This window comes from Paroedura picta, chromosome 5 (assembly GCF_049243985.1).
Source record: "Paroedura picta isolate Pp20150507F chromosome 5, Ppicta_v3.0, whole genome shotgun sequence".
NCBI lineage: Eukaryota > Metazoa > Chordata > Lepidosauria > Squamata > Gekkonidae > Paroedura > Paroedura picta.
Window position 1 is genome coordinate 17,552,440 of NC_135373.1, and position 24,752 is coordinate 17,577,191.

At 47.7% G+C, this 24,752-nt stretch overlaps 1 protein-coding gene across 2 annotated transcripts in view; it reads right to left on the reverse strand.

Moving 5' to 3' along the window:
• Window positions 1-24,752, reverse strand: part of GRIK5 (glutamate ionotropic receptor kainate type subunit 5) — a 100,040-nt gene that overhangs the window by 24,236 nt on the left and 51,052 nt on the right. The window contains exons 8-13 of one of the 2 annotated variants that reach the window (XM_077336709.1): window positions 15,468-15,629; window positions 13,515-13,667; window positions 12,297-12,401; window positions 11,742-11,849; window positions 9,073-9,276; window positions 4,865-4,978 (exon numbers count right to left, since the gene is read on the reverse strand). In XM_077336709.1, the coding sequence (XP_077192824.1) occupies window positions 4,865-4,978; window positions 9,073-9,276; window positions 11,742-11,849; window positions 12,297-12,401; window positions 13,515-13,667; window positions 15,468-15,629 (846 nt within the window). Of the gene's footprint in view, window positions 1-4,864; window positions 4,979-9,072; window positions 9,277-11,741; window positions 11,850-12,296; window positions 12,402-13,514; window positions 13,668-15,467; window positions 15,630-24,752 lie in introns of those variants that run through there. The other variant, XR_013230929.1, reaches the window with a different exon arrangement.

Below are 24,752 nucleotides of genomic sequence, written 5' to 3' on the forward strand. Positions count from 1 at the left end.
CCCCCCCCCCAAAAAAAACCAGAATCCCTGGCCAGTCTGGCCTGGAGGCCCAGTCCTAGGACAACAGATCTACAGAATGACCTTAAAAGCTATCCTTTTTTAATCTTATTGAACCAGCAGTACAATTCTACGGTTCCTGGGCATTCTCTCCCTGCACAACTACTGGGCCTTCCATAAATTACTGGATGCTTAAAGGAAAATTTGGCATTCCAACTTCCTCTGCATACCAGAGATTATAAACCTGCTATTGCTTAGAGCAGGAAAAAAAGGGAAGCAGTATAATCGTGACTTGGAAACTATAGTCAATAACGCTTTCAAGAGAGAAAATGTATCACCAAGACAATCATAATCACCAAACCACACTGTAAATCTGTGTGTTATAATACAACAATTCAACAAGTGTGATGCAAACATTAATTCAGGCAATAGTTCATAGAATCATAGAATCATAGAATCATAGAGTTGGAAGGGGCTGTACAGGCCATCTAGTCCAACCCCCTGCTCAACGCAGGATTAGCCCTAAGCATCCTAAAGCATCCAAGAAAAGTGTGTATCCAACCTTTGCTTGAAGACTTCCAGTGAGGGGTCACTCACCACCTCTTTAGGCAGCCTATTCCACTGCTGAACTACTCTGACTGTGAAAAACTTTTTCCTGATATCTAGCCTATATCGTTGTACTTGAAGTTTAAACCCATTACTGCGTGTCCTCTCCTCTGCAGCCAGCAGAAACAGCATCCTACCCTCCTCCAAGTGACAACCTTTCAAATACTTAAAGAGGGCTATCATGTCCCCTCTCAACCTCCTTTTCTCCAGGCTGAACATTCCCAAGTCCCTCAACCTATCTTCATAGGGCTTGGTCCCTTGGCCCCAGATCATCTTCGTCGCTCTCCTCTGTACCCTTTCAATTTTATCTATGTCCTTCTTGAAGTGAGGCCTCCAGAACTGCACACAGTACTCCAGGTGTGGTCTGACCAGTGCCATATACAATGGGACTATGACATCTTGTGATTTTGATGTGATGCCTCTGTTGATACAGCCCAAAATGGCATTTGACTTTTTTACTGCTGCATCACACTGCCTGCTCATGTTTAGTTTACAATCCACAAGTACCCCAAGGTCTCGTTCACACACAGTGCTACCTAGAAGTGTATCCCCCATCCAGTAGGCATGCTTTTCATTTTTCTGACCCAGATGCAGAACTTTACACTTATCTTTATTAAATTGCATCTTGTTCTCATTTGCCCATTTTCCCATTGTGTTCAGATCTCGTTGAACTCTGTCTCTATCTTCCGGAGTATTTGCCAGTCCTCCCAATTTGGTGTCATCTGCAAACTTGATGAGTAGTCCCTCCACCCCCTCATCTAGATCATTAATAAATATGTTAAAAAGTACCGGGCCGAGCACCGAACCCTGAGGTAACCCGCTACTCACCTCTCTCCAGTCTGATGAAACACCATTGACAACAACTCTTTGAGTGCGGTTCTCTAACCAATTCCCTATCCACCTATCTGAAAATCCAGATTGCAGTCCTTCAACTTATCCATCAGAACATCATGGGGAACCTTGTCAAAAGCTTTACTAAAATCCAAGTAAATGACATCAACCAAATTTCCCCGGTCCAGCAAACCTGTTACTTGGTCAAAAAAGGAAACTAGGTTGGTCTGGCAGGACCTGTTGGAGACAAATCCATGTTGACTTCCTTGGATCACCAAACTGTCCTCCAGATGTTTGCAGATCGCTCCCTTTAATATCTGCTCCATTATCTTCCCCACAACAGAGGTCAGACTCACTGGTCTGTAGTTTCCCGGGTCATCCTTCCTCCCTTTTTTGAAGATCGGAATAACGTTTGCTCTTTTCCAGTCCTCCGGGACATCTCCAGTCCTTAAAGAGGTTCCGAAGATGATGGACAAGGGCTGTGCAAGTTCTCTGGAAAGTTCTTTGAGTACTCTCAGGTGCATTTCATCTGGACCGGGGGATTTGAACTCATCCAGTGCAGCTAAATGCCTCTCGACAACCTCTCTATCCATGTTAACCTGCCACCCAGACACTATCCTTTGGCTACAGCCATCTCTAGATGTGCCTAAACACTTTGACCTGTGGGGAAAAACAGATGTAAAATAGGCACTAAGCCTTTCTGCTTTCTCTGCATCTTCCGTTAGAGTTTGTCCTTCCGCACCCAACAGTGGACCTATTGCCTCCTTTACTTTACGTTTGCTCCTCACATAACTGAAAAATCTTTTCTTGTTACAATGGGCTTCCCTGGCCAATCTTAGCTCACTCTCAGCTTTGGCCTTTCTGATGATTGATCTACAGTGCCTAGTAACCTGTAGGTACTCTTCTTTAGAGCTCTGTCCTTCCCTCCATTTCCTGAACATTTTCCTTTTCTTTCTTAGTTCCTCTTGAAGTTCTCTGTTCATCCAAATAGGCTTCTTAGAGCTCCTGCAGTGTTTTCGTATTTCTGGGATAGTCATTGATTGAGCATGCAATAGCTCTTGTTTGAGTAGCGCCCACCCTTCACATGCTCCCTTCCCTTCCAGCATTCTCGTCCATGGTATGACACTCATCATGTCTCTGAGTTTATTAAAGTTTGCCCTACGAAAATCCAACATCCGCGTCTGGCTACAAGCTTCCTTGGCTCCCCATCTCAGAAGGAATTCTATGAGGACATGGTCACTTCCCCCTAGGGTCCCCACCTCCTTCACCTCATCCACCAACTCTTGCCTGTTGTTCAACCGGTTAATTCCATCTGAAGTCCAAACGAGGATCTGGTAATCCCCCATTTTGCAAGGTAGCTTCTACAGTGTCCCTGACAGAAGAAATGATGTTATCTAGTTCCATAAGGAGATAAGCAACACCTTAGAACAATTCTCCAAAAAGTGAACTAATTTCTTCAACAGTGCTGCCTTTTCATATTGCACACAGCTGGCTCTATGATCCTTACCTACAAATGATTTTATCTTATATCTTATAAACGACTCTTTTGCACTCTTGGAAGCATTATTGACTATAGTTTCTGAGTCAGATTACGCTGCTCCCTTTTCCCCTGGCATTTCCCATTTACTGTGCACCCCAGTTTTTGTGGATTGTACTGCAGACAGCAGGCCTGCATGGCTCACTCCCTGTTAACAGGGAAAGAGCCTTGCCTCAGGACCATGGACAGCAACGAGCTAAGTCTCAGATCATGCTCCCTTTTGGGCTGACTTCCTCGGGAGTGGAGTTTCATTAAACCCTGGGGTTTCTTGATGGCTCCAGAAGTGTTTCTGCAACTGGGTGGAAGTTAATTAATTTTTTATATCTTTTAAATTGTTTTTTTAATTATCAGGTTATATGACCATATGTGGTTATGTTGACCCCCCCTCCCAAAGTGGCCAATAATGGCCTGGAGGGGGTAGAAAAGGGGCATAGCAGGGCAGTGTAGCCTGCTGACATCATTTTTGGGGTTTCTCGAAGCCTGAAGAAAGTTTCAGGGGCTTCTCAACAACTTCGCAACTAACAACAAGAATCTTTCCGTTAAAATCTGTGTCCTCAGGGTGCAAACAATCTCGAAGGTTTTCCTTTGGGTGGGTGGATTTTCAGGTAGGGAGGCCAGCATCTCTTTGATCTCATTTCCTGGCAACAACCACGCTCTGTCTTACAGGCCTCTGGGATTGTTTTCGGTCCTGGAGGTCCCTGATCTCATCAGGAAGAGCATTCTACCAAGCCGGGACTCGTTTTACTCCTTTCGGGCTGGGGACCCTAAGCAGGTTTTGACTACTCGACCTTAGTACTCTTTGGGAGACATAGGGCAAACCACTCTGTGGCCTGCCCATCTCAGAAACTAAGACGGGTCAGTCCTGGCTAGCACTCTGCTAGATGGAGAATCCTAGAGTTGGAGGGGGCCTCCAGGGTCACCTAGTGCAACCCCCTGCAGATCGGAATAGTCTGGGCTTGTGGCTGCCCACATACAGCCACTCTGCAGGGTTTTCAAGGCAAGAGGCTTCTAATACGATTTTAAAACCAAATGATTGACTATAGAGATCGTTTCAGTATAAACTTTATGGATTGTTTTTAAGGCTTGTTGCCTTAAAAAGGGTGGGTTATAAGAATAAAATGATTAATATTACATAATTGCATGACATAATCTGCATGGGCCTCCTTGGGGATCTCCCACCCAGTTTGGTGTGGTGGTTAGGACTGCAGACTTCTAATCTGGTGAGCCGGATTTGATTCCACGCTCCCCCACATACAACCAGCTGGGTGACCTTGGGTGCGCCACGGCACTGATAAAGCTGTTCTGACCAAATATCAGGGCTCTCTCTGCCTGACCTACCCCACATGGTGTCTGTTGTGGGGAGAGGAAAGGGAAGGCGACTATAAGCTGCTTTGAGACTCCTTCGGGTAGAGAAAAGCGGCATAAAAGAACCAACACTTTTTCTTCTCCTCAAAGTGCCAAATAGGGTTGGCCTTTTGAGACCTGACGAGATTGGGCTAGGCTGGGCCATCCAGGACAGGGCAGAGATAGACAAAGGTCGTTTGCCATTGCCTGCCTCTGCATAGCAACCCTTGGTGGTCTCCCATCCAAGTTCTCACCAGGGCTGATCCTGCTTAACTTGGGCCAGCCTGGGCCATTTAAGTCCAAAAAGTCTGGCCTATCAGAGCTGCTGTCTGAAGCATAATTTTAGCAGAATACACGGAACTTGATGTAAAGAATAAATCAGACTCTTGATCTCAAGTATAAGGATCAGGAATGAGATCATCTATTATCTCAGCAGAGCTCTGGGGCTGTGCGGAAGGAGACGTTACCACCCTGTTCTGTCCTTGGCACTGCCCAACTGTCCCCGTCTAGCCTCTCGGTCCCTTCCCCACCTCAAATCCCGCCACGTACCATGTGTACTCGGTACAGGATGCTGATCCCCAGGGTCATGAAGGGTTTGGAGAAGTCGATAACCTTCTCCCGCTCTGCCGTGATGGTGAAGGCCGCCACAGCCAGATCGGCTTTCTGCAGAACAAAGAGACACACAGTCAATCAGAGAATGGTACAGACCAATCGGTCTTGTTGTTACCTGCCCTGAACTAACCAGCAAGGCCAGCCTACAAAAATAAAATTATTATGCTATTAATATCGCTCCCTAGCAGTCCCCCTGTTGCTTTGATCCAGGAATGATGAAGCTGCATCCTCCACCACCGATGGTTCCAACGAGGGATGTGCCATTCGGTTTGGACAAGCCTAATTGATCCAGGTACTTTGCAGGTTTATCCGAGCCAGATTGCCAATCCCTGCACCCAGGACAAAAAAATAGTGGCTGAATCAAGATTCAGCAATTTGCCCAGTTTAAAAGAGGGATCAGAGGGAGGGAGAAAGCACACAAAGCTACTGATCTGTTATAAACAGCTGCCTGGCAGATCCTTTAAATCAGGGGTAATCAACCTGTGGTCCTCCAGATGTCCATGGACTACAATTCCCATGAGCCCCTCCCAGCGCTTGCTCTTGGGAATTCTAGTCCATGAACATCTGGAGGACCACAGGTTGACTAATCCTGCTTTAAATGCCTCCCCCACAGCCTTCTCTGTTAGTAGACAGCATTGACACTGCCAGAGAAGACTAGGGGGGCATTTAATGGGCCCTCCAAGCAGCTGATCATGACTCATCAGATGGTTGATGCACCCTTTAAATGCCTCCCCCACTTTCTCAGGCAGTGGAGACACTCTCTAATGCAGGGGTAGTCAAACTGCGGCCCTCCAGATGTCCATGGACTACAATTCCCATGGGTTCATGGGAACTGTAGTCCATGGACATCTGGAGGGCCGCAGTTTGACTACCCCTGCTCTAATGCCTGGGCAGATGTGAGTGAGAGAGAGACATGTGCACAATGAAAAAATACTGACCACTTCTGATTTGGTTGAATTGATCTGGTCAAATACCAACCAGTGAAGGGCAGTTTGGGGGATATGGATTCAGCATGAATCGATTCTGGCTAAATCTGAAATGGTCTGAATTCTTTTCCCATGCGCATGCCTAGTTCCAGCTGCTCAGGGGAGAAGTTAAATTCAGGTGGGTAACCGTGTTGGTCTGAAGTAGTGGAATGAAATCTGAGTCCAATGGCACCTTTAAGACCACCAAAATTTTATTCGCCTGAGCTTTCGTATACATGCACACTCCTTCAGACAATGAAATGGAAATCACAGTACAAGTACATTGTACTAGTAGAAGGTCTCTTTTAATTACTCTGTTCTACAACTGGGTCTCTGTTGTGGGGAGAGGAAGGGAAGGCAATTGTAAACTGCTTTGAGACTCCTTTGGGCACTGAAAAGCAGGGTATACAAACCAAGTCTTCTTCTGTTCTCCGCCCCAAAATCTCTAGGAATTACCCAGAGTGGTTCTTGAAGCTCCCTGCTGCCTATTCCATGACACTGACCTGGCAAGCCTGAAGTATCCAAACCCCTCTGAGTAGGGTAGCCAGCTCGATATTTTGAGGGTAGAGCCTGAGGAGGGCGGAGTTTAGGGGCAGGGAGGGACTTTGATGGGGTATGATGCCAGATCCTCCTCCTCCCAAAGCAGCCATTTTCTCCAGGTGAGCTGATCTGTGTTGCCTGGAGATCAATGGTAAGCACAGGAGATCTGTGGCTGCAGGTGTCTCTTAACTTTAGACTGCGACTAGTTCCCTCTGCATTGAAAAATCAGGGCAAGTTTACACATTCATTTCACAGAGGTTAGAAATCCCTGTGATGTCTGAATATTACTGGGTGCTCAGGCAGGGAATGAGCAACACTGCCATGATTTTGTTGCTGGGCTACCCCCTAGGGCAGGGGTCATCAATCCCCGGTCCGCAGCCCGGTGGCGGGCCGCAAAGGCCACGGTACCGGGCCGCTGCCAGCCACACCTGCCTTCCCCCGCCGGCAGCAAGAAGGAAGGGAAGAGGCAGGCGCAGCCACCGGCATGGCGGTGACGCAAACGCACATCCACACTGTTGCCGCGCATGCGCGTTAGCGCCCCTAGTGGCAAAAATGTGCATGCGTAGTTGCCGCACATGCGCGTTAGCGCCTCGTGGTGGCAAAAACACGCGTGCGTGGCAATTGCGCATGCGCGTTTTCGCAGTACCCGGGCCGTCAGCTCTTCCCTCACTCCGGAGGCGGTCCCTGACCTGAGAAAGGTTGGGGACCGCTACCCTAGGGGCCTGGAAGAATAAAACACGCAAATAAAAAGCGGGGAACTTGGTGCCAGAAGGACAACAGCCAGATAGTCTCCCTACAATCCATTGTGTCTGTCGATAGTTTTCTAGCCCTTGTTAAAATAGCTTGTGGACTTAGAGTAAAAAGATGCCTTCTTGGTCTCCTCCACAAATGGTGAGGTTTGCACTGAATCTACTGTTCGTAGACTTGCCAACTTCTGACTGGTGAATTCCTGGAGATTTCTGGAGGGAGTGGAGCCTGGGGAGGGCAGAATTTTGGGAGGGGTGGGATCTCATCTCAGCAGGGTATAAAGCAGGGGTGGCCAAACTGTGGCTCTCCAGATTTCCATGGACAATTCCCAGGAGGCCTGACCGGCAAGGGTTCATGGGAACTGTAATCCGTGGACATCTGGAGAGCCACAGTTTGGCCACCCCTGGTACAAAGTCATTGAGTTGTAGGGCAACTAATCTATAATCTGGAGATGAGTTGTAATTCCAGGAGATCTCCAGTCCATACCTGTTTGTTTCTTACCTAGAGGTTGGCGACTTTAACTGCTTCCTAATTATTTCTGCAAAGGCTCGAGCTTAATTTTTTTCTTTGTTTTTTTTTAAGGCATAAGTGTTCAAATCTTCAAAAAAATTCAGAATCCAATGTGCATTTTGCTTGGCTGTGGTGACTTGGCCAAAAAGGGTATACGTATGTGCTCAGACAGCCTGCTCTCTTCCACCAGCCTGAAGGGATGAAGGAAGCTGATCCCAGAATACACAGCACTTGGACTATCCTAGTTCTGGAGCAAGTGTCCCTGAGACACAACATTCAGTTCAGAGTAAAACCAGATAAGACGCTGGGAGATCAAATCTCTGTGTATTTTTCCTATGTGAACAGCACCTGAGAGCCAATTTGTTCCAGAAACTCTAAATCCTTCCTCCTGTCTTTCTTTATTAAAACATTTCTACCCAAGCTAATCTCACAGTTCAAGGCAGCTTACAAGATCAATAACACTTTCCGTTAAAAACAATTAATACAGCAAACCCCAGTTTTCTCCCTGAAGGGCTTGGCTGCTTCCTTGACTTCAAGGGAACCCACAAGGAAGGGAACCCAAAAGTACTACTTTACAGAGAGTGATTAAAATCTGGAATTTTAACATTTGGAATTCGGTGCCAGAGGATGTAGTGGTCGCCACAGAAATAGACAGCATTAAAAGTGGATTGAATGGATTCATGGAGACTAGCTCAATCCGTGGCTAGAAGCCATGGGGACTGAGGAGAACCTCCATGTTCAGAGGTCCTAAGCCTCTGAATCCCAGAGCCAGGAGACCACATCAGGGGAAGGCCTCGGCCCCTCTGCCCTGTTGTTGGCATTCCAAAGGGACTGGTTGGCCACCGTGTGAAGCAGGATGCTGGACTAGATAGACCCCTGGTCTGATCCAGCAAGGCTCTTCTGAGGTTCTTATGAAGGCCTTGGCGTTTCTGCCCTGTTGTTGGCCTTCCAGAGGGGCTGGTTGGCCACTGTGTGAGGCAGGATGCTGGACTAGATGCACTATTATTTATTTCCCAGATTAAATAAATAATAGTAAATAATAACATTTTTTAGAATAAAGGTAAGTTGCACTGGAGACCTGATAGCACATTGTCCAGCATCTCATTTGGCTTTCTCCTCAGTATACCCTGAGGCTACAGGTTATGCTCAGGGTAGGGTTGGCAGCTCCAGGTTGGGAAATACCTGGAGCCCTGGGGGTGGAGCCTGAGGAGGGCAAGGCGTGGGGAGGGGAGGGATTTCAACAGGTACAATGCCACCTTCCAAAGCGGCCAAAATCTCCAGGATTTCCTGGAGAATATACTCCTAGATATCCAGACATACCCTGAAGGTCGGCAATCGTAACTCAGTGAGAAGCCCCAGAGGAGTTTCCCAAAACAGCTGTACCCTGTTGATGAGCTCTCCCACCATGCCGGTCCAGGATCCATTGGGCTCAGGCGCCCCGTACAGCCCGTCCTCCACCAGCTTAATCTGGAAGCGGAATTTAAGGATGTCGGCTAGCTCATGAAGCATGTCCACGCAGAAGCCCTCGTACTGCTCCGTCCCAGAGAGCTCCTGGTAGTTTGCGCGACGCATCATGTAGGGGTTCTCCTGGAAGAGGCAAGGGAAGTCAGTGTGTAGCGTTGTGCTATCGGAGGGAGGATGTTCTAGAACAGGGGTAGTCAAACTGCGGCCCTCCAGATGTCCATGGCCTACAATTCCCATGAGCCCCTGCCAGCGAATGCTGGCAGGGGCTCATGGGAATTGTAGGCCATGGACATCTGGAGGGCCACAGTTTGACCACCCCTGTTCTGGAACAAAGGCCCCCACATCCTGAAAACAAAAACCATTCAGTCATAAGCCCTGGAAACCAAAGGCATTAAAACCATGAACATTAGACACTAAAGTCGTTAAAACTGCAAGCACTAGAAACCAAATAATTAAAACCCCAAGCACTGGAAATCAAAGTCACTGAAGTAATGAATGCTGGAAACCAATTCCTTAAAACCGCAAGCGCCGGGAAACAAAGTCATGAAAACGGCAAAGAATGGAAACCAAAGTTATCAGAACTGTAAGCACTGGAAGCCAAAGTCATTAAAACGGCGAGGCCTGGAAATCCAGTGTTAACCAAAGTGCTCTGAGAAAATTGGGGAAAGGCGGTTAACGAGCTAGGATCTCTTTTGCGCAGTTTACGAGGTGATTAAGCCCTTCAGGAACCCAAGGCAAACAACAAATACAGTTTAAAATAATGTTGGATCTGTATTTACAGAATAAGACTAAGCCAGGGGTAGTCAAACTGCGGCCCTCCAGATGTCCATGGACCACAATTCCCAGGAGCCCCTGCCAGCATTTGCTGGCAGGGGCTTCTGGGAATTGTAGTCCATGGACATCTGGAGGGCCGCAGTTTGACTACCCCTGGACTAAGCAATTCCACTAACACATACCGCAGAAAGAAATAAGTTGGGAAATGGCTACATTTGGGGAAGAGGACAACAAAGTTCATACGATTACCTATCTTGCCCAGACGAAGTTGGGTGCATTGAAGGAAGGGGGTCAGCAACAAGAATTAAACCAGCATCCAAGTTGTGTGTGGCCAGAGGGAAGCGAGCACACTTGGAGCTCCAAGGAAGGTTTTTATACCCTCTCCTTAGCCAGATACATGGTATGATCACTTAGGCAAAAGTGGGCTTGGGACAAAGGTGCTGATGCCCCCTTTTGATGTGGGCCCTGCTTATATAGTCATTCACAGCAACTTGATTGAACCACTCCTTAAAAAGTCGCCAGAACATCCTGATGTAGATCGAGCAAAGAGGCTGCTAAGTGATGAGTCCCCCCAGGTGACAACTCAGCTGGCTACGTTTTGTGCCGCTGCCATAAAAATCCGATGCTCTAAAGTAGCGTAGTTTTAAGTTCTATTTTATGATCTGTTTTAAATTGTATTATATTAAATGACCATATTCTTTTGGTCTCTTATGTAATGACTTCATATAACTTGGTCTGAACGACTGTAGTAAAGTCTGATTGATCGATTGATGTGGGCCCAAAAGCCTGATTGATCCAGGATGTTCAAGATCAAAGTGATCAAAGAAACTTTGGGACCTGGTTTGATCTAGGTGACTATATACAACAATAAGGCTCTTGGCTAGCTGGCGTTAGGTTGGGTGGAGAGGAAGGGGATGGCAGAGGTAAGTTTCTTCGGAGATCTGCCAGTTTAGTGGGAGGGGGTGCTCCTTGAAGTTTCCAGCACTGTGAGCGTATTTCCCACGGATGCAGGGATGCTGAGTTCATGAGGTCAGTCAGTCATGCCAAGCTTCACTGGTGCTCTGCAGAGAAAGGTTGGCCTGACCTTTGCCTAATCTCTAGGCCAGAGCAAATGTTCAAAGTCAGAGTCCATAGTCTTGATAGAAGAAGCACTCAGGTGCTATTCTAGTCCCACGATGAGGCCTGTTGCTATAGGTGCTGATCTAGGGTTTCTGGCACCATGGAATACAGTCCAAAGGGTCTGGTTTTCACTGGTTATAATCCTGGATCTGGTAGGACTGGTTACATTTCAGGGGCATGGTTGCGCTGGTAACACCAACGGCATTAAAACCACAAGCACTGAACTCAAAGCCATTGAAACCGCAAGCGCACAAAACCAAAGCCATTAAAAACACAAAGACTGAAAAAACAAGCTAACACCATCAAAGCATAACCAATACAACACAAAATTCAAAAAGACACATGTGCTAAAATTCTGTCTGGCCAGCTTGGTGCAGTGGTTAAGAGCTGTAGCCTCTAATCTGGAGACCTGGATTTGATTTCCGATTCTTCCACATGCAGCTAGCTGGGTAACCTTGGGCAAGTCACAGTCCTGTTAGAACTGTTCTCACAGAGCAGTTCTGTCAGAGCTCTCTCACCCACCTTCACAGGGAGTCTACTGTGGGAAAAGGAAGGGAAAGCAATTGTAAACTGATTTGAGACTCCTTCAAGTAGTGAAAAGTAGGGTATTAAAAAAAAAAAACTATTCTTCTTCAATGACATGTCCTAGGATCCCCCAGACCTACAGAAAGCCTAAAGAGAAGGACGATACTTACCAAGATGGTGGTGACTATCAGAGTCTTGTTGACAAGACTCTCCGAGATGTTGATGTCCAATGTCGTGGCATTCATCGCAAGAGTCCTGTTGGAGTACCACACCCCGATCTACAGAGAGAGGAGAGGAGGGCAGAATTTCCCAATGGACTTATCCTGTCATGTATACAGGGCTGGGAGGCTCCGTTAGCACGGATCCAGGATAGTAGACTCCAGGCCTGCTAATTTGATCTTTAACAAGCAGAGACGACCCGTCAGCCAAAGATGAATAAACAAAAAGAAATTCCAAGCTGGCGGTGGCAAAAAACCTTATTCAGAACGAGTTCCTAGGTATAAAACCTTGTTTTCGTATTTTACTTTCTCAGTAAATTTATTTCTGAATTGGTTTTCAGGGATACACACAAGATCTTCAATCCACTATCTAATTCTTATATTTTATATACCTTATATTTTAAGTCATATAATTTGGGTCTATTAGTATCAAAGGTCCATAAAGGTAACTATCTTATAAATGACCTCTGGAGCGCTCAACCCTAATAGCCACAGCCCTGCTCTTACCTCCCGGTGGCCATGGCGGGCCTTTTCAAGGATTCGCAAGGTGTAATTGGTCCTCTGCCCCTTGCTGTTGAATTCGACGCGCCCTGTCAGCCCATCATACTCTACCTGGCCAGGGATGGGGAGATGGAGGTGGAAGAATGGGAGGGAGGAGAAAGACAAGAGAGAGGAAAAGAGAATGAGGAGTCGTTAGGTGGGCTGGACCAAAGGCTACCATCAGCATGGAACGGCCAAGTCGAGATCTCTGCATCTTCTCAATTTGCATCTGCTCTCACCTGTTTTGTAAACTCGGGGATTTGGTCCACATTCCACTTTGGGGTATCCCCAGAGGGGCAACAGTGGACATATGAACAAGGCATTAATGATGCAACAACTGCAGGCATGTTTTAAAAAGACAGCCTCCCTGAGGTAAGCGCAAGCCGGCAGTTGCCTGTGACGCCTCCCTGGGCATTGGCTGAGGAGCTGGGCTGTCACAGAAGCTGCCCAGTGAAACCAGCCCAGACTGCTGTTCATTGGCTGGGTTGTGGTGATGTCATAGAATGTTCACGAACAGGCTAAGTGCTTGGAAATAGCCTATCAGCGTCAAGGACACAGGTACAGGAGGGGTGTCTGGTGGAAAGGAATACAGAAAGGTGAGGAGAGGCCCAGTCATCACAGGAGGGAACAGAGTGACAGAAGCAGAAGTTACGGATATTTGGCTTGATGTGGTTTTAAAGGCTTGTTTTGACTCTAATGCTACCTTCACTGAGGAACAGCGACTGAAAGTTCAGAAGCAAGCAAATTAGGAAGAGTGCTTTCTAAAACAAGCATGGTGTAATCATTACAGTGTTATGAGACCCATGTTCAAATCCCCCCACACTGCCATGGGAGTTCACTAGATGACCTTAGTCCCATTCTCTCCTCCTAGCCTACCTGACAGGGTCGTTGTGCGGGTAAAAAAGAGGAGGGGTAAAGACATGTACACCACTTTGGGTTCCCACTGGGGAGAAAAGGAGAGTACGAAAAGAAACAATGTCTCTCTCACAGGGTCGAGCACAATGCACCTTTCGCTCAAATCCGGGCCGACCTTGGTGTCATCTCTGGCCCCAATCTCACAGGTGGAAGACCGAGGAGTCTCATTTTTATTCAGGGCCAGTCAGTCCCCTGCCTGCCTTCTCTGAATGGCCTGGACGCCACAGGAAATGGAGCTCCCCCCTTCGCGCCAGACGCCCTGCCTCTCACCATGCGCAAGTAATTCATGAGGCTGGTTCCGTGTTGCCAGATGTTCGCTGAGGTGCAGGCCAGGGGTTTCACCCCAATCTCTTGGCTCCGGTTCAGCTCCCGCACGGCACTCACCACGACGTGCACCGCGTCAAACATCAGAGCCGCGGACAACTGGAGAGGGCAGATAATTCAGCCGGAGTTAATCACTAGGCGGTCCCAGGGGCCGGGTAATTGCTCTAATGGAGGCCTTTCGCCCCGGCGCAACTCCATTCGCCTCCCAACACTGCCATCTATACACGGCCTACATGGGAAGTGAAGGCGACTGACTCAGCCAAACGGACAGAGACAGCACCAGGGGAGGCCAAATCTCAGTTTCTCCAGTACGTTCCCAAGCATCCATGAAAATCAGGATGTGAAAGTCTGCCCACCTCCACGGACACCCAGGTTTATTTATTTAATCAGTCGATTTATATATCGGCCCGCTCGGACTGGCTGTCTCAGGGCGGTGAACAACAATTAAATTATAGCATCACAACTGTTGCTGCTGATTTTTAATCTGTCTGTTGCCCATCTTAAATTTCACTTGATCTTATTTGTTCGCTTATTGTATTTTATCCATACTTTTGTACACCGCCCAGAGACAACTTGCTGGGAGGGCAGACTAAAAATCAAAGGAGGGAGGAAGGGATGGAGGAAGACTTGGTGGGAAGGAGTGATCAAAATGGAAGAGGCCAGAGAAAGGGAGGGAGGAAGGGAAGGGGGAGGGACGGAGGAAGGAAGGGTGGAAGGAAGAGAGGGAGGGAGGGTGGAAGGGAAGGAGGAAGGGATGGTGGAGGATGGAAGGAAGGGTGGAAGGGAAGGAGGAAGGGAGGGAGGGTGGAAGGAAGGGGGTGAGGGAGGAAGGGAGGGCGAGGGAGGGGGGGGAATAATAAGATCTATTCACATTGAAATCAAAACAATGCATTTTAAAAACACTATTGAAACCATTACCAGCACAAGTGATTGTTACTGAGATTGGGGACAATGTCAACCATTTATGATGCTGACTAGATGGGGGGAGGGTTTTAGGTATTTAGACATCCAGGGCCCAGACCGCTGGGAAATGCTGCTCGCCACAATGGTTTGGGACTTCTTTTGGAATTCCTGAAACAGTATGAAAACATTTTGATCCCACCTTCCCTTGTCGTTTAAGGTGGCTTGCTATAATAGTTTTAAACATTTGCAGTTTAAAATTTAAAAAATAGGAAACCCCGAATCTCGCCCCCTTAAAAAATGCCTGCCAACTCAAAAGTCCTGATGAACAACCAAGCCTTGAAACACCTCAAGAGCCAGAATAATGTAGGGATGCCAGTCTCCAGGTGGGGTCTGGAGGATTCTCTGGAATTACAGCCCGTCTCCAGACCACAGAGATCAGTTTCCCCTGAAGAAAATGGCTTCTTTGGAGGATGGGCTCTATGGCAACTGAGGCCCCTGTTCTCCTCAGGCCCCATCCCCAAATCTCCAGGAATTTCCCAAACTGTTGCCCCAATGTTGTCCCAAATTTCCCGGGGAACTGATCTCTGTACACTGGAAAGCAGCTGAAGATATCCAGGCCACACCTGCAGCATGCTTACAATGTCACGTTTAGAAGCATGGTGAGGTAGCCAGCAAAGGGCTGCCTGATGTGGGCACATGGGAGACAGCCCCCCAAATATGTGGGTCCCAGGTCTTTATGAAGGATTTTAAGAAGTTTTTAAGAAGTTGCATAACCAGCACCTCAGACATATTGATTTATTTGGTGATTTATATACCGCCCTATCCAGCGAACCGGCTCAGGGTGAAACTGAACCCAGAAACCTCCTCCCTAATCATGCTGCAATAATTCCGGGTGAAAATCTTTTTCCCTATCAGAGACCTCTGCACCTATCCATTCTGAATATTTTCTCATGTCAGGCGAAATTTCGCCGGCGACCTCATTCGGCCGAGACTTACTGCAGGCCCAGGGTAAGGGCTGACTTCACAGTTCTCCCGCCATGACATGTTGAGGCTGCGGACAAACTCCAGGTAGAACGGGTGGCTGGTGTTGAACATGGAGAAGCCGAGGACGTTGGAGTGCTCATCCACAATCCCCTCCAGGTGAAGGATTGGGAAATCCTGCCATGGAGGGTGAAGGGGAGAGGGAGAAAGCAGGATGAGAAGCAACAGGGAACAATCCCCACCCCCTGCATGCAGACAACTAGCCTTCCAGGGCAAACTTTCCACGCAGAGCAAATCTGACAAGCCAGATTTCTCCTTACAATTTATTTATTTTTGCATAGGGGAGTACACAAGAGTGACCCTGAGATACTTTCAACTTGTCCTAGGAGAGACGATGAGGTTCTCCTAACAGCAGGACATACTGACAGAGGGAGGGATTTGAACCTGGGCCTCGCTAGCCCATAAGGGGCCCACTCTGGGTGAGAAATTCCTGAAGATGTGGGGGTGACACTGCAGCCAGCAGTTTGGGAAGATGAGAGAGTTCAGTTGGGATGTGATTCCATGCCATCGACCCTCCCAGCCTTCCTTTTTCTCCAGAGGAACTTCTCTCTGTCACTTGGAAGTCAGATGTAATTCTGGGAAATCACAAGGCCACATCTGGAGGGTGGCAACCAAAGCCCTCTAACCACTACATATCTACAACATTCATGGCCTGCTTCCTGACATTGGGAGCTCTTTGGCGTTCAGTTTTAGCCATCATTCGCACCTGACGTGCGGGGTTAGAACATGCCAGATCTGTAGAGCGCATGATTTAGCAGCATAAGAAGACTATCGGAGATATGTAGTTAACATATTTAGATTAGGAACATCCTTATACTTTAAAACCATCCTGCTCCTTTGAGTGTGTTTCTTGCCTGCTTTCCCTCCAGAGGGCGTTAGTCAGTTCTGTCTCTTTACAAATTCATTTCTCTTCTCAATAAAACTTTGTTTTTCCATGCTTCTCATTCTGCTTCTTCACTACAATACATTTAAGCCTTTGTATAAATGCTTATAATTCTAGAATTTTCTCCTGCTTCCATGCACATAAAACGCATGTCCAACTCTCCTCAAATTTTGTGACGTGATCTAGAACTAAAGATGGGTGTTTCACCATCGCTGCGTACTCAGCAAATCTGTTCTTCCGCTCTTCTAACCGAGGGCAAAAGTCTGCTTTTGGTTTTGCTGCATAAATAATTCTAGCTGCTGTCACCCTATGACTGAATATCTCTTCCAAAATTTCTGGCAAATTGTTAGGCCAGAAATTGTTAGACCAAATTGTTAGATCTAATTATATACTCTTGACTTCCATGGGAAATTAAATCTTCAAATTATTCTGCCATATATGGGGCGGGGGGAGTTCTGCCTAGGGCTTGACAGTTCAAACTTTATCCTTTGTAGTTTTGGTTCATTTTCTCCATACCTTTTGGAGTAATCCTTCTGGTCTATTATTAAAACAACGGGAGCCCTTTATATAGAGCAGGGGAAGTCAACCTGCTGGCAGGGGATCATGGGAATTGTGGTCCATGAACATCTGGAGGACCACAGGTTGACTACCCCTGATATAGAAGACTCGTAAACGACCAGATGGCACATCTAACAGCATGTCAAGATCTGTATTCTTCCCTGCTCTGCGATTCATCCAGTGTGGCTTTTTAGTTGGGCCTGTAAGCCTGGCTAGCCTCAAGTTCATCTGGGTTTTGCCTTTGAGGCTAGGTGGACATAGCTCCCAGAGGGCCTCATCCCTGAGCTGAGAAAGGCCTTCAGTCGTCCCCTGTCCTCCCAGGGTAGTGCAGGTGAACTGTTGTCTTATCGCATGTTTTGCCTGACTGCTTTGTTAGTTCTTGGGAGTGCGAGGCCTATGTTTGCCTTGTGGTCTCGAAGCCTTGTGGGCAGCGAGGCCTTGAAGAGTTTAGCAGAGAATTGTATAAATAAGACTCATAAGTCTACAGTGTTGTTCTGAATTAAGTTGCTTAAGGTTCAATCATGTGTCTTAATCTAGCCTTTCTCATTTTTTTTCACCCTTGAGAAACCCCTGAAACATTCTTCAGGGTTTAAGAAGCTACAGAATTGGCCCAATTATGCAGAATACGGTTGGGAAGCATAACTATGTACAGACCTACCTCCCAGGGCCATTTCATGAAACCCTGATTGAAAAAGCCTGTCTTAAACCTTTGGATTAGAGTTAATGGTATTTGTGTTGAAATTTGGCAATACTTTGGGCCAGAGTGTCCTGAAGTTGTTTTACAAGTTATTTGTCTGTACCCCATACTTGATTTTTTATAGTATTGCATGTGCCAAAGCCCAGCAGCAATGACTGTTCTCCTTGCAAACTGTAACGCAGTATCTTTATTCTGTCAGCAAGCTGTCAGTGTCAGATTTTGTTTGGCCTGAATTGGCTGGAAACAAAATTAAGATATTCACACCTGGGTGGGTCCAGAATGTTTCCCTGTAATCATGAGAAATGTTCTAGAGCCACCTATTTAGCGACATACCTGTGAGGCAGCTCTGATGTATGCACTTGTCAAATGACGCTTTGCAGAAGTGGGGTTAGTGTCCTATACCAATGTGTGTCTGTTTACAGTACATTGTCTTTGACACCCTAAGCCACGTCTAATCCTGATCTTCATGCTACGTCTTCAATAAACTCTTCTACATGCCTTTGGAGTAACAGGAGCTCTTATTGGACTATACTAACCGAAGGCTCAAGGTGAACCTGACAGCATATACACCCTCACATTAGTTAAAATCTAGAAGAGCAGCGACTACACTCCCTGGTTTTCATGTTCCCAGTCACAGACTAGATCTAGAAATCAGCCATGACATTGCCAAATGGATTGTACTGCCCCAGACTGCAAGGGCACAATTCACATTTAAAAAAAAATATTTCCCTAGGTATAAAAAAAGGAAAGGAAAAAAATGGCTGCAAATAGAAAGTTAGTTCTGCATATCCCCATTTTCCTGGACAGCTTGCTTTCTGCTTGCAAGGATGATGATTTTTTTTTTTTAAGACAGGTGAGCACACACGCAGTCTCACAGTAACTCAGAAATATATACAGGCACATCTTGGGGCAGTTGTTTTTCTACACTGGCATAAATCTGTGCATGTTTCCCTTGGATTACTGGCAAACTATTCACTTCTATCATTTCCTTTTCCAAAAAGAAACTCTAAGAAGTGCTTCTGACTCATCAAAAAAAAAAAATCTTTGCCTGGCAAACCCTTCCCTCACAGTTGATTCTAACACCCCGTCCACCATTCCATATAACTTAACATAACTGTAAGCTTTAATTTCATAGAACTATCAGCAGCTACTAGCCACAGTGGTGGAAGGGAACCTCCAGCTTCAGAGGAAGTCAGCCTTTGAATACCGGCACCAGAAGGCTACATCAGGGGAAGGCCTCAGCCTCACTGCCCTGTGGCTGGCCCTCCAGGGGAACTGGCTGGCTACTGTGTGAGGCGGGAGGCTGGACTAGAGGGACCCCTGGTCTGACCCATCAGAGCTCTTCTAAGTCCCAGAAGGAGGAAAGGAGCCCTGATGGAGCAGCCGAGTAAGATCAGAATGTGAGAAGTGGCCAAGTGACATTTAGCAGGCTGTACTTAATAAACAGATCAGTCTGGAAAACCCAAAGGCCTGTACAAACCACAGTGACATCTCTCAGCTTGGCTATCGTGGCTCCTTGTAAACAGACGTGTCATTCATCGATCTAAGTGTTACAGCGTCCTCCAGGAGAGCGCAGGGTAGCTTTGATGATATTTTGCTGTGTGATTCTTTCCACTTCCAACTCCCGCTGGCTGACAGTAATTTATCCAGGGCGACCAAGCAATATCCTTGGTAAAGCTGGGGTTTCTAGCCAGTCTTCACTGGTCTTAGATCAGCTATCGATCATCTACGCCACATTGGCTCTTGAGATCCCTGATGCTGAACGTGAGACAGAAAGCTCCCCTCACACACACACACAAGAAAATCAGAATCCAGTAGCACCTTTAAGACCAACAAAGATTTATTGGGGGTGTGAGCTTTCGAATGCACTTGAAAGCTCACACCCTGAATAAATCTTTGTTGGTCTTAAAGGTGCCACTGGACTCTGATTTGATTGTGCTACTTCAGACCAACACGGCGACCCATTTGAATCACACACACAACCACCACTCTATAGGCCAGCCGGCCTCTGTATTCCCAGCTGCCATTCACTTCTCTACACCATGGGGAGGAAGGGCTTGGAAGTATATTCTGATGCACGAAGCTCCCCTTCTCCAACTCCCATAATAAAACCAGCAACAGCTAACTTCACAAATTACAAAACACACACATTTACAGGCCTAACGTCACTTATAGTAACTGCAGATTTATAATTTATGTTCCAGTTCCCAAACAGAGAGAAGTAATGTTAAAAGACAAGTTAATCCAGAAGGGAGGATTCTTATGAAGGGTTTTGCACATGCCCCAAAGAGAAACTCTCTGCCCCTGTACATTTCTATTTTGGAGGAGCTGGGTCAGGTTCCATGGTGTTTGAGGTCTCAGGGGTAGTCAAACTGCTGGCAGGGGCTCACGGGAATTGTAGTCCATGGACATCTGGAGGGCCACAGTTTGACTACCCCTGTGACCCAGCTTCTTGTACGACCCCTATTCTGAGCAAAATAATCCTTCTCTCACCCTTGCTCTCAATTGGCTTTATGCCATCACCGCATCACTGAGTTTAATTGGCAGGGCAGCCGGGTGACATCATCACGTTGACTATGTGATCCACCAATTAGCTGGCACTGCTCATGGAAAGCAGGACAGGCGGGAGAGGAAAATGGTGCCGAAGGCAGGAGAATGTGGGGGGGGGGGGACGCGACAACTAGGAACAGCAAAAAGCAAATGCAACAAAGAAACACGTCAGAAGATTCAGGGAAATGAATTTAGCCTCACTCCCTGATGGAGGGGGAAAAACGTTTTCATTCATATTCAACACAGTGCTAATTATATAAGCATAGAGTGATTATAATGTTTAACAGCTGAAAACATTTTTTCCCTCTTGTTCCTCTGGGATGGAGCAGCAACGAACCATTACTATACTTGATTAAAATGTGGGGTGGCCACCAGGGGTGAGATAAAACCCCAGGGAAAGGCATAACTATTGGGTGAGAGTGAGCCTAAGAACCTAAGATGAGCCCTGCTGGATCAGACCAGGGAAGGTTCATCCAGTCCAGCATCCCATCTCACACAGGGGGTCTCATTCAGTGGCCAGCCAGTTCCTCTGGGGGGTCAACAACAGGGCAGAGAGGCTAAGAGCATCAGAAGAGCCCTGCTGGGTCAGAAGAGGGAGGCCCCATCTAGTCCAGCATCCATCTCACACAGGGGCCAACCAGTTCCCCTGGAGGACCAACCACAGGGCAGAGAGGCCGAGGCCTTCATAAGAACCTCAGAAGAGCCCTGCTGGGTCAGATCAGGGGTCAATCTAGTCTAGCATCCCATCTCACACAGGGAGCCAATCCAATCCTCTGGAGGGCCAGCAATAGGGCAGAGAGGCCAAGGCCTTCATACGAACATCAGGAGAGCCCTGCTGGGTCAGACCAGGGAGGGCCCATCTAGTCCAGCATCCCATCTCACCCAGTGGCCAGCCAGTTCCTCTGGAGGTCCAGTCACAGGGCAGAGAGGCTGAGGCTTTCATAAGAACCTAAGAAAAGCCCTGCTGGGTCAGACGAAGGAGGGCCCATCTAGTCCAGAATCCCATCTCACATAGGGGCTAGCCAGTTCCTCCAACCACAGGGCAGAGAGGCTGAGGCCTTCATAAGAAACTCAGACTAGCCCTCTCATCCAACATCCTGTCTCCCGTAGCAATCCCCAACCTATGGGCCGCGGACCACATGTGTTCCTTTGACTAATTGGAGGTGGGCCCCGAAGGACGCCTTCTCCCCCCCCCCCGGCCCTTTACTTCATCCCCCCAGCCCTTTACAACACACTTCATTGTTGTGGCGTGTCTGTATCTTATTTTGAAGGGATGTTTAAACATTACCATAGCGATCAGAGAGCGTTAGGGCAGTGGTTGAGAGTAAACTACCCCCCCCCTGGGCCTCAGTAATAGCGTTGAGTGGTCCCCGGCGTTGAGTGGTCCCCGGTGATAAAAAGGTTGGGGACCACTGCTCTGGCGGACCAACAACAGAGAATGGAGGCCGAGGCCTTCCCCTGAAGTTGCCTCCTGGCTCTGGGATTCAGAGGCTTCGTGACTCTGAATGTGGAGGTTCCCCTTGGTCATCACAGCTAGCAGCCACGGAGAGACCTGTGCTACATGGACAGGCAATACTACCAATCTGCAACATTCTTGGACTACTGGGGTGTATCAGGATGCAGGCGTCTTCCATGGAGACCCCTTGGCCCGGCCGAGACCAAGAACGACTGTACTGTCTGCAGGGTAACAGTTTACTCCAGCAGTTACATGCCCCAAACACGGTACAGTTAGACCAGAAACATCTGGCAAGCTGGATTCCTCCAGCTGTGATCCTGTGAAAGGCTGCTTTGGAAGAGTCATCCCAGGTCAGTCCTGCCATTCTTAGAAGCAGCGGCCTGCAGCCCCTGCTGGGTGAGGCAGTTCTGCCTGAGTCACAAAAGAACGCCATCCGTCACGCGGAGCAAAGTCTCACAATTCCCAGGATCACAATTCCACAAAATCCTGTTCTAGAGGGCATCCATGCGGCAACATAATAATAAATCTATCTGTCCAGAGCAGCCGTGCTGGTGTGCCGTAAACTGGTGTGCTCCAGTTTCCCTGGAGAAAACGGCTTCTTTGGAGAGAGGGCAGACTCTAAGACAGGGGTAATCAAACTGCGGCCCTCCAGATGTCCATGGACTACAATTCCCAGGAGCCCCTGCCAGCAGGCAGGGGCTCCTGGGAATTGTAGTCCATGGACATCTGGAGGGCCGCAGTTTGACTACCCCTGCTCTAAGACATTGTGCCCCTCTGAGGACCTTCCCTACACAAACACTGCCCTCCCCAGGCTCTACCTCACCCCAAAAAATCTCCAGAAATTTCTCAACCTGGAACTGACAACCGTAGCTAGATTCGAGTCCAACAAGGTTCCCAGGGCATGAACATTTGACAGTCCCTTTGTCAGATTAGAACTTGTATTTGACAAAGGGAGCTGTAGCTCTCGGAAGCTTACACCCCGAATATCTTGTTGGTCTGTAAGGCTGGGCTGGAACCCAGCTCTTCCACCTGCTCTTCATTCACCTGAGAGGAGAATGAAGGAAGCTGCTTTAGGACCACATGGGGGGTGGCAGCAAGTGAAACCAGCCAGAAATTATCTACAGTGACATTGCAGCCTTGTCCTGTTTATTGTTTTTGTTTGTTATTACTATTATTGCATTTGTTGTTATTGTTGTTCTTTTTATTATTGTGTTTGTTCTTGTTGTTATTGCTGTATGAATCATTTATTCGTATTTTGAAATCTCCCTTGAGTCTCAGTAAGAAAGCCAAGATACAAATGAAGATGATGATGATGATGATAAATATAATAATAAATAATAATGAACAAAAATATGAGTATGATAAAGTATAAGATGATGAAGCAGAAGAACATAATAAGACCCCTGTGGGATCAGACCAATACCAAAACTAGTCCAGTAGTGGCCAGCCAGCTCCTTTGCAGGACCAACCACAGGGCACAGAGGCCAAGGTCTTCATAAGAACCTCAGGAGAGCCCTGCTAAATCAGACTAGTGGTCCCTCTAGTCCAGCATCCTGTCTCACAGTGGCTGACCAATTTCTCTGGATGACCAACAACAGGGGAGAGGCAGAGGTTTTTCCTAAGATCCTCCGGATAGCCAACATGGCAGAGAGGCCGAAGCCTTCATAAGAACCTCAGCCCTGCTAGATCAAACCAGGGGTCCATCCAGTCCAGCATCCTGCCTCACACAGTGGCCAACCAGTTCCTCTGGAGGGAAAACAACAGGGCAGAGAGGCCGAGGCCTGCTCATGTTGCCTCTTTGCTCTGGGATTCAGAGGAAGAGTGCCCCTGCTTGTGGAGGTTCCTGCTGCTGACAGACCTCTCCTCTACGAATCTATCTTTTAAAGCAGTTTATTCCTGTGGCCATCACTACATCCTTCAGGAATGAATTTCACATTTTCATCATTCCCTGGGTAAAGAAGCATTTCCTTTTGTCCATCCTGAATCTACTGCCCATTGGCTTCATTTTATGACTGTCTCTCATGTCCTCCCTTAGTCATCTCTTTTCTAAGCTTAAGACCCCAAACTCTTCAGCCTCTACTCCTACGGAAGGGGCTCCAGCCCCCTAATCATCTTGATTGCCCTCCCCCCACCCTTCCCCCAAGGAACATCCAGAGGAAGAGGAAGATGATGTGGTAGCAGCACTCCTAGAACTGCTACTTGCTCAGTTCCTAGTGAGCCTCCAACGCCTTCTCCCTCAAAGGGGGGGGGGACCCTGACCCTTTGAAAAGGCTGCCCCGAATGTCCTTTCACCGAGAGACGTGCAAAAAAATCAGAAACGACAACAGCCCTTCCGGCTGGATTTCTACGGCAAGGTCACCTTTCATCACAACAGAAACAAACACTGATCCTAAATCCAACCTCTTTTTTCAGCCGGCAATCGAAAATCTGCTTGCGAAGCAAGCTCACGACCAAGGACAGAAGGAAGTGCCACAACCCCAAACACAAGGCTGCCCCCAAAGACGGCAAACCCTGACTTCATTTCAACCCTTTTCTCGCCCACCCCCCCCCCCTGCCCGGCAGCACAGTACGTGACATCGAAGTTTCGGGAACTATGGGGGAGGAGGAAACTGGGGTTGTAGGTCTTAGGAGCGAATCTGAAATTGGCGCTTAGTTTTGCTATGAGCTCTCCTCTACCACAGGTTAGAAAAGTGTCTGTTTTCAGCTGTATATTCCTTCGTGTTCTTCGCTCTTCTCTCTTGCTTGAGGATCAGGACATCTAAATGCACATGCAGAGCGCCCAGGAAGTGAAAGAGGAGCAAAGTGAAAGAGGGTTTGTTGGATACAGTGAAGCAGAATTTCCTCAGCCCTTGCATTTTGTATAGCAGGAGTATTCAAACTGCGGCCCTCCAGATGTCCATGGACTACAATTCCCAGGAGCCCCCTGCCAGCATTCGCTGGCAGGGGGCTCCTGGGAATTGTAGTCCATGGACATCTGGAGGGCCGCAGTTTGACTACCCCTGTTGTATAGGGAGGGGGGTTAATTCCAGGAAGGCTTAGCTCAACTGTGGTCAATCTGTCAAAATTCTCGTGACTGGCATGGGTGGCTTGGCCTCT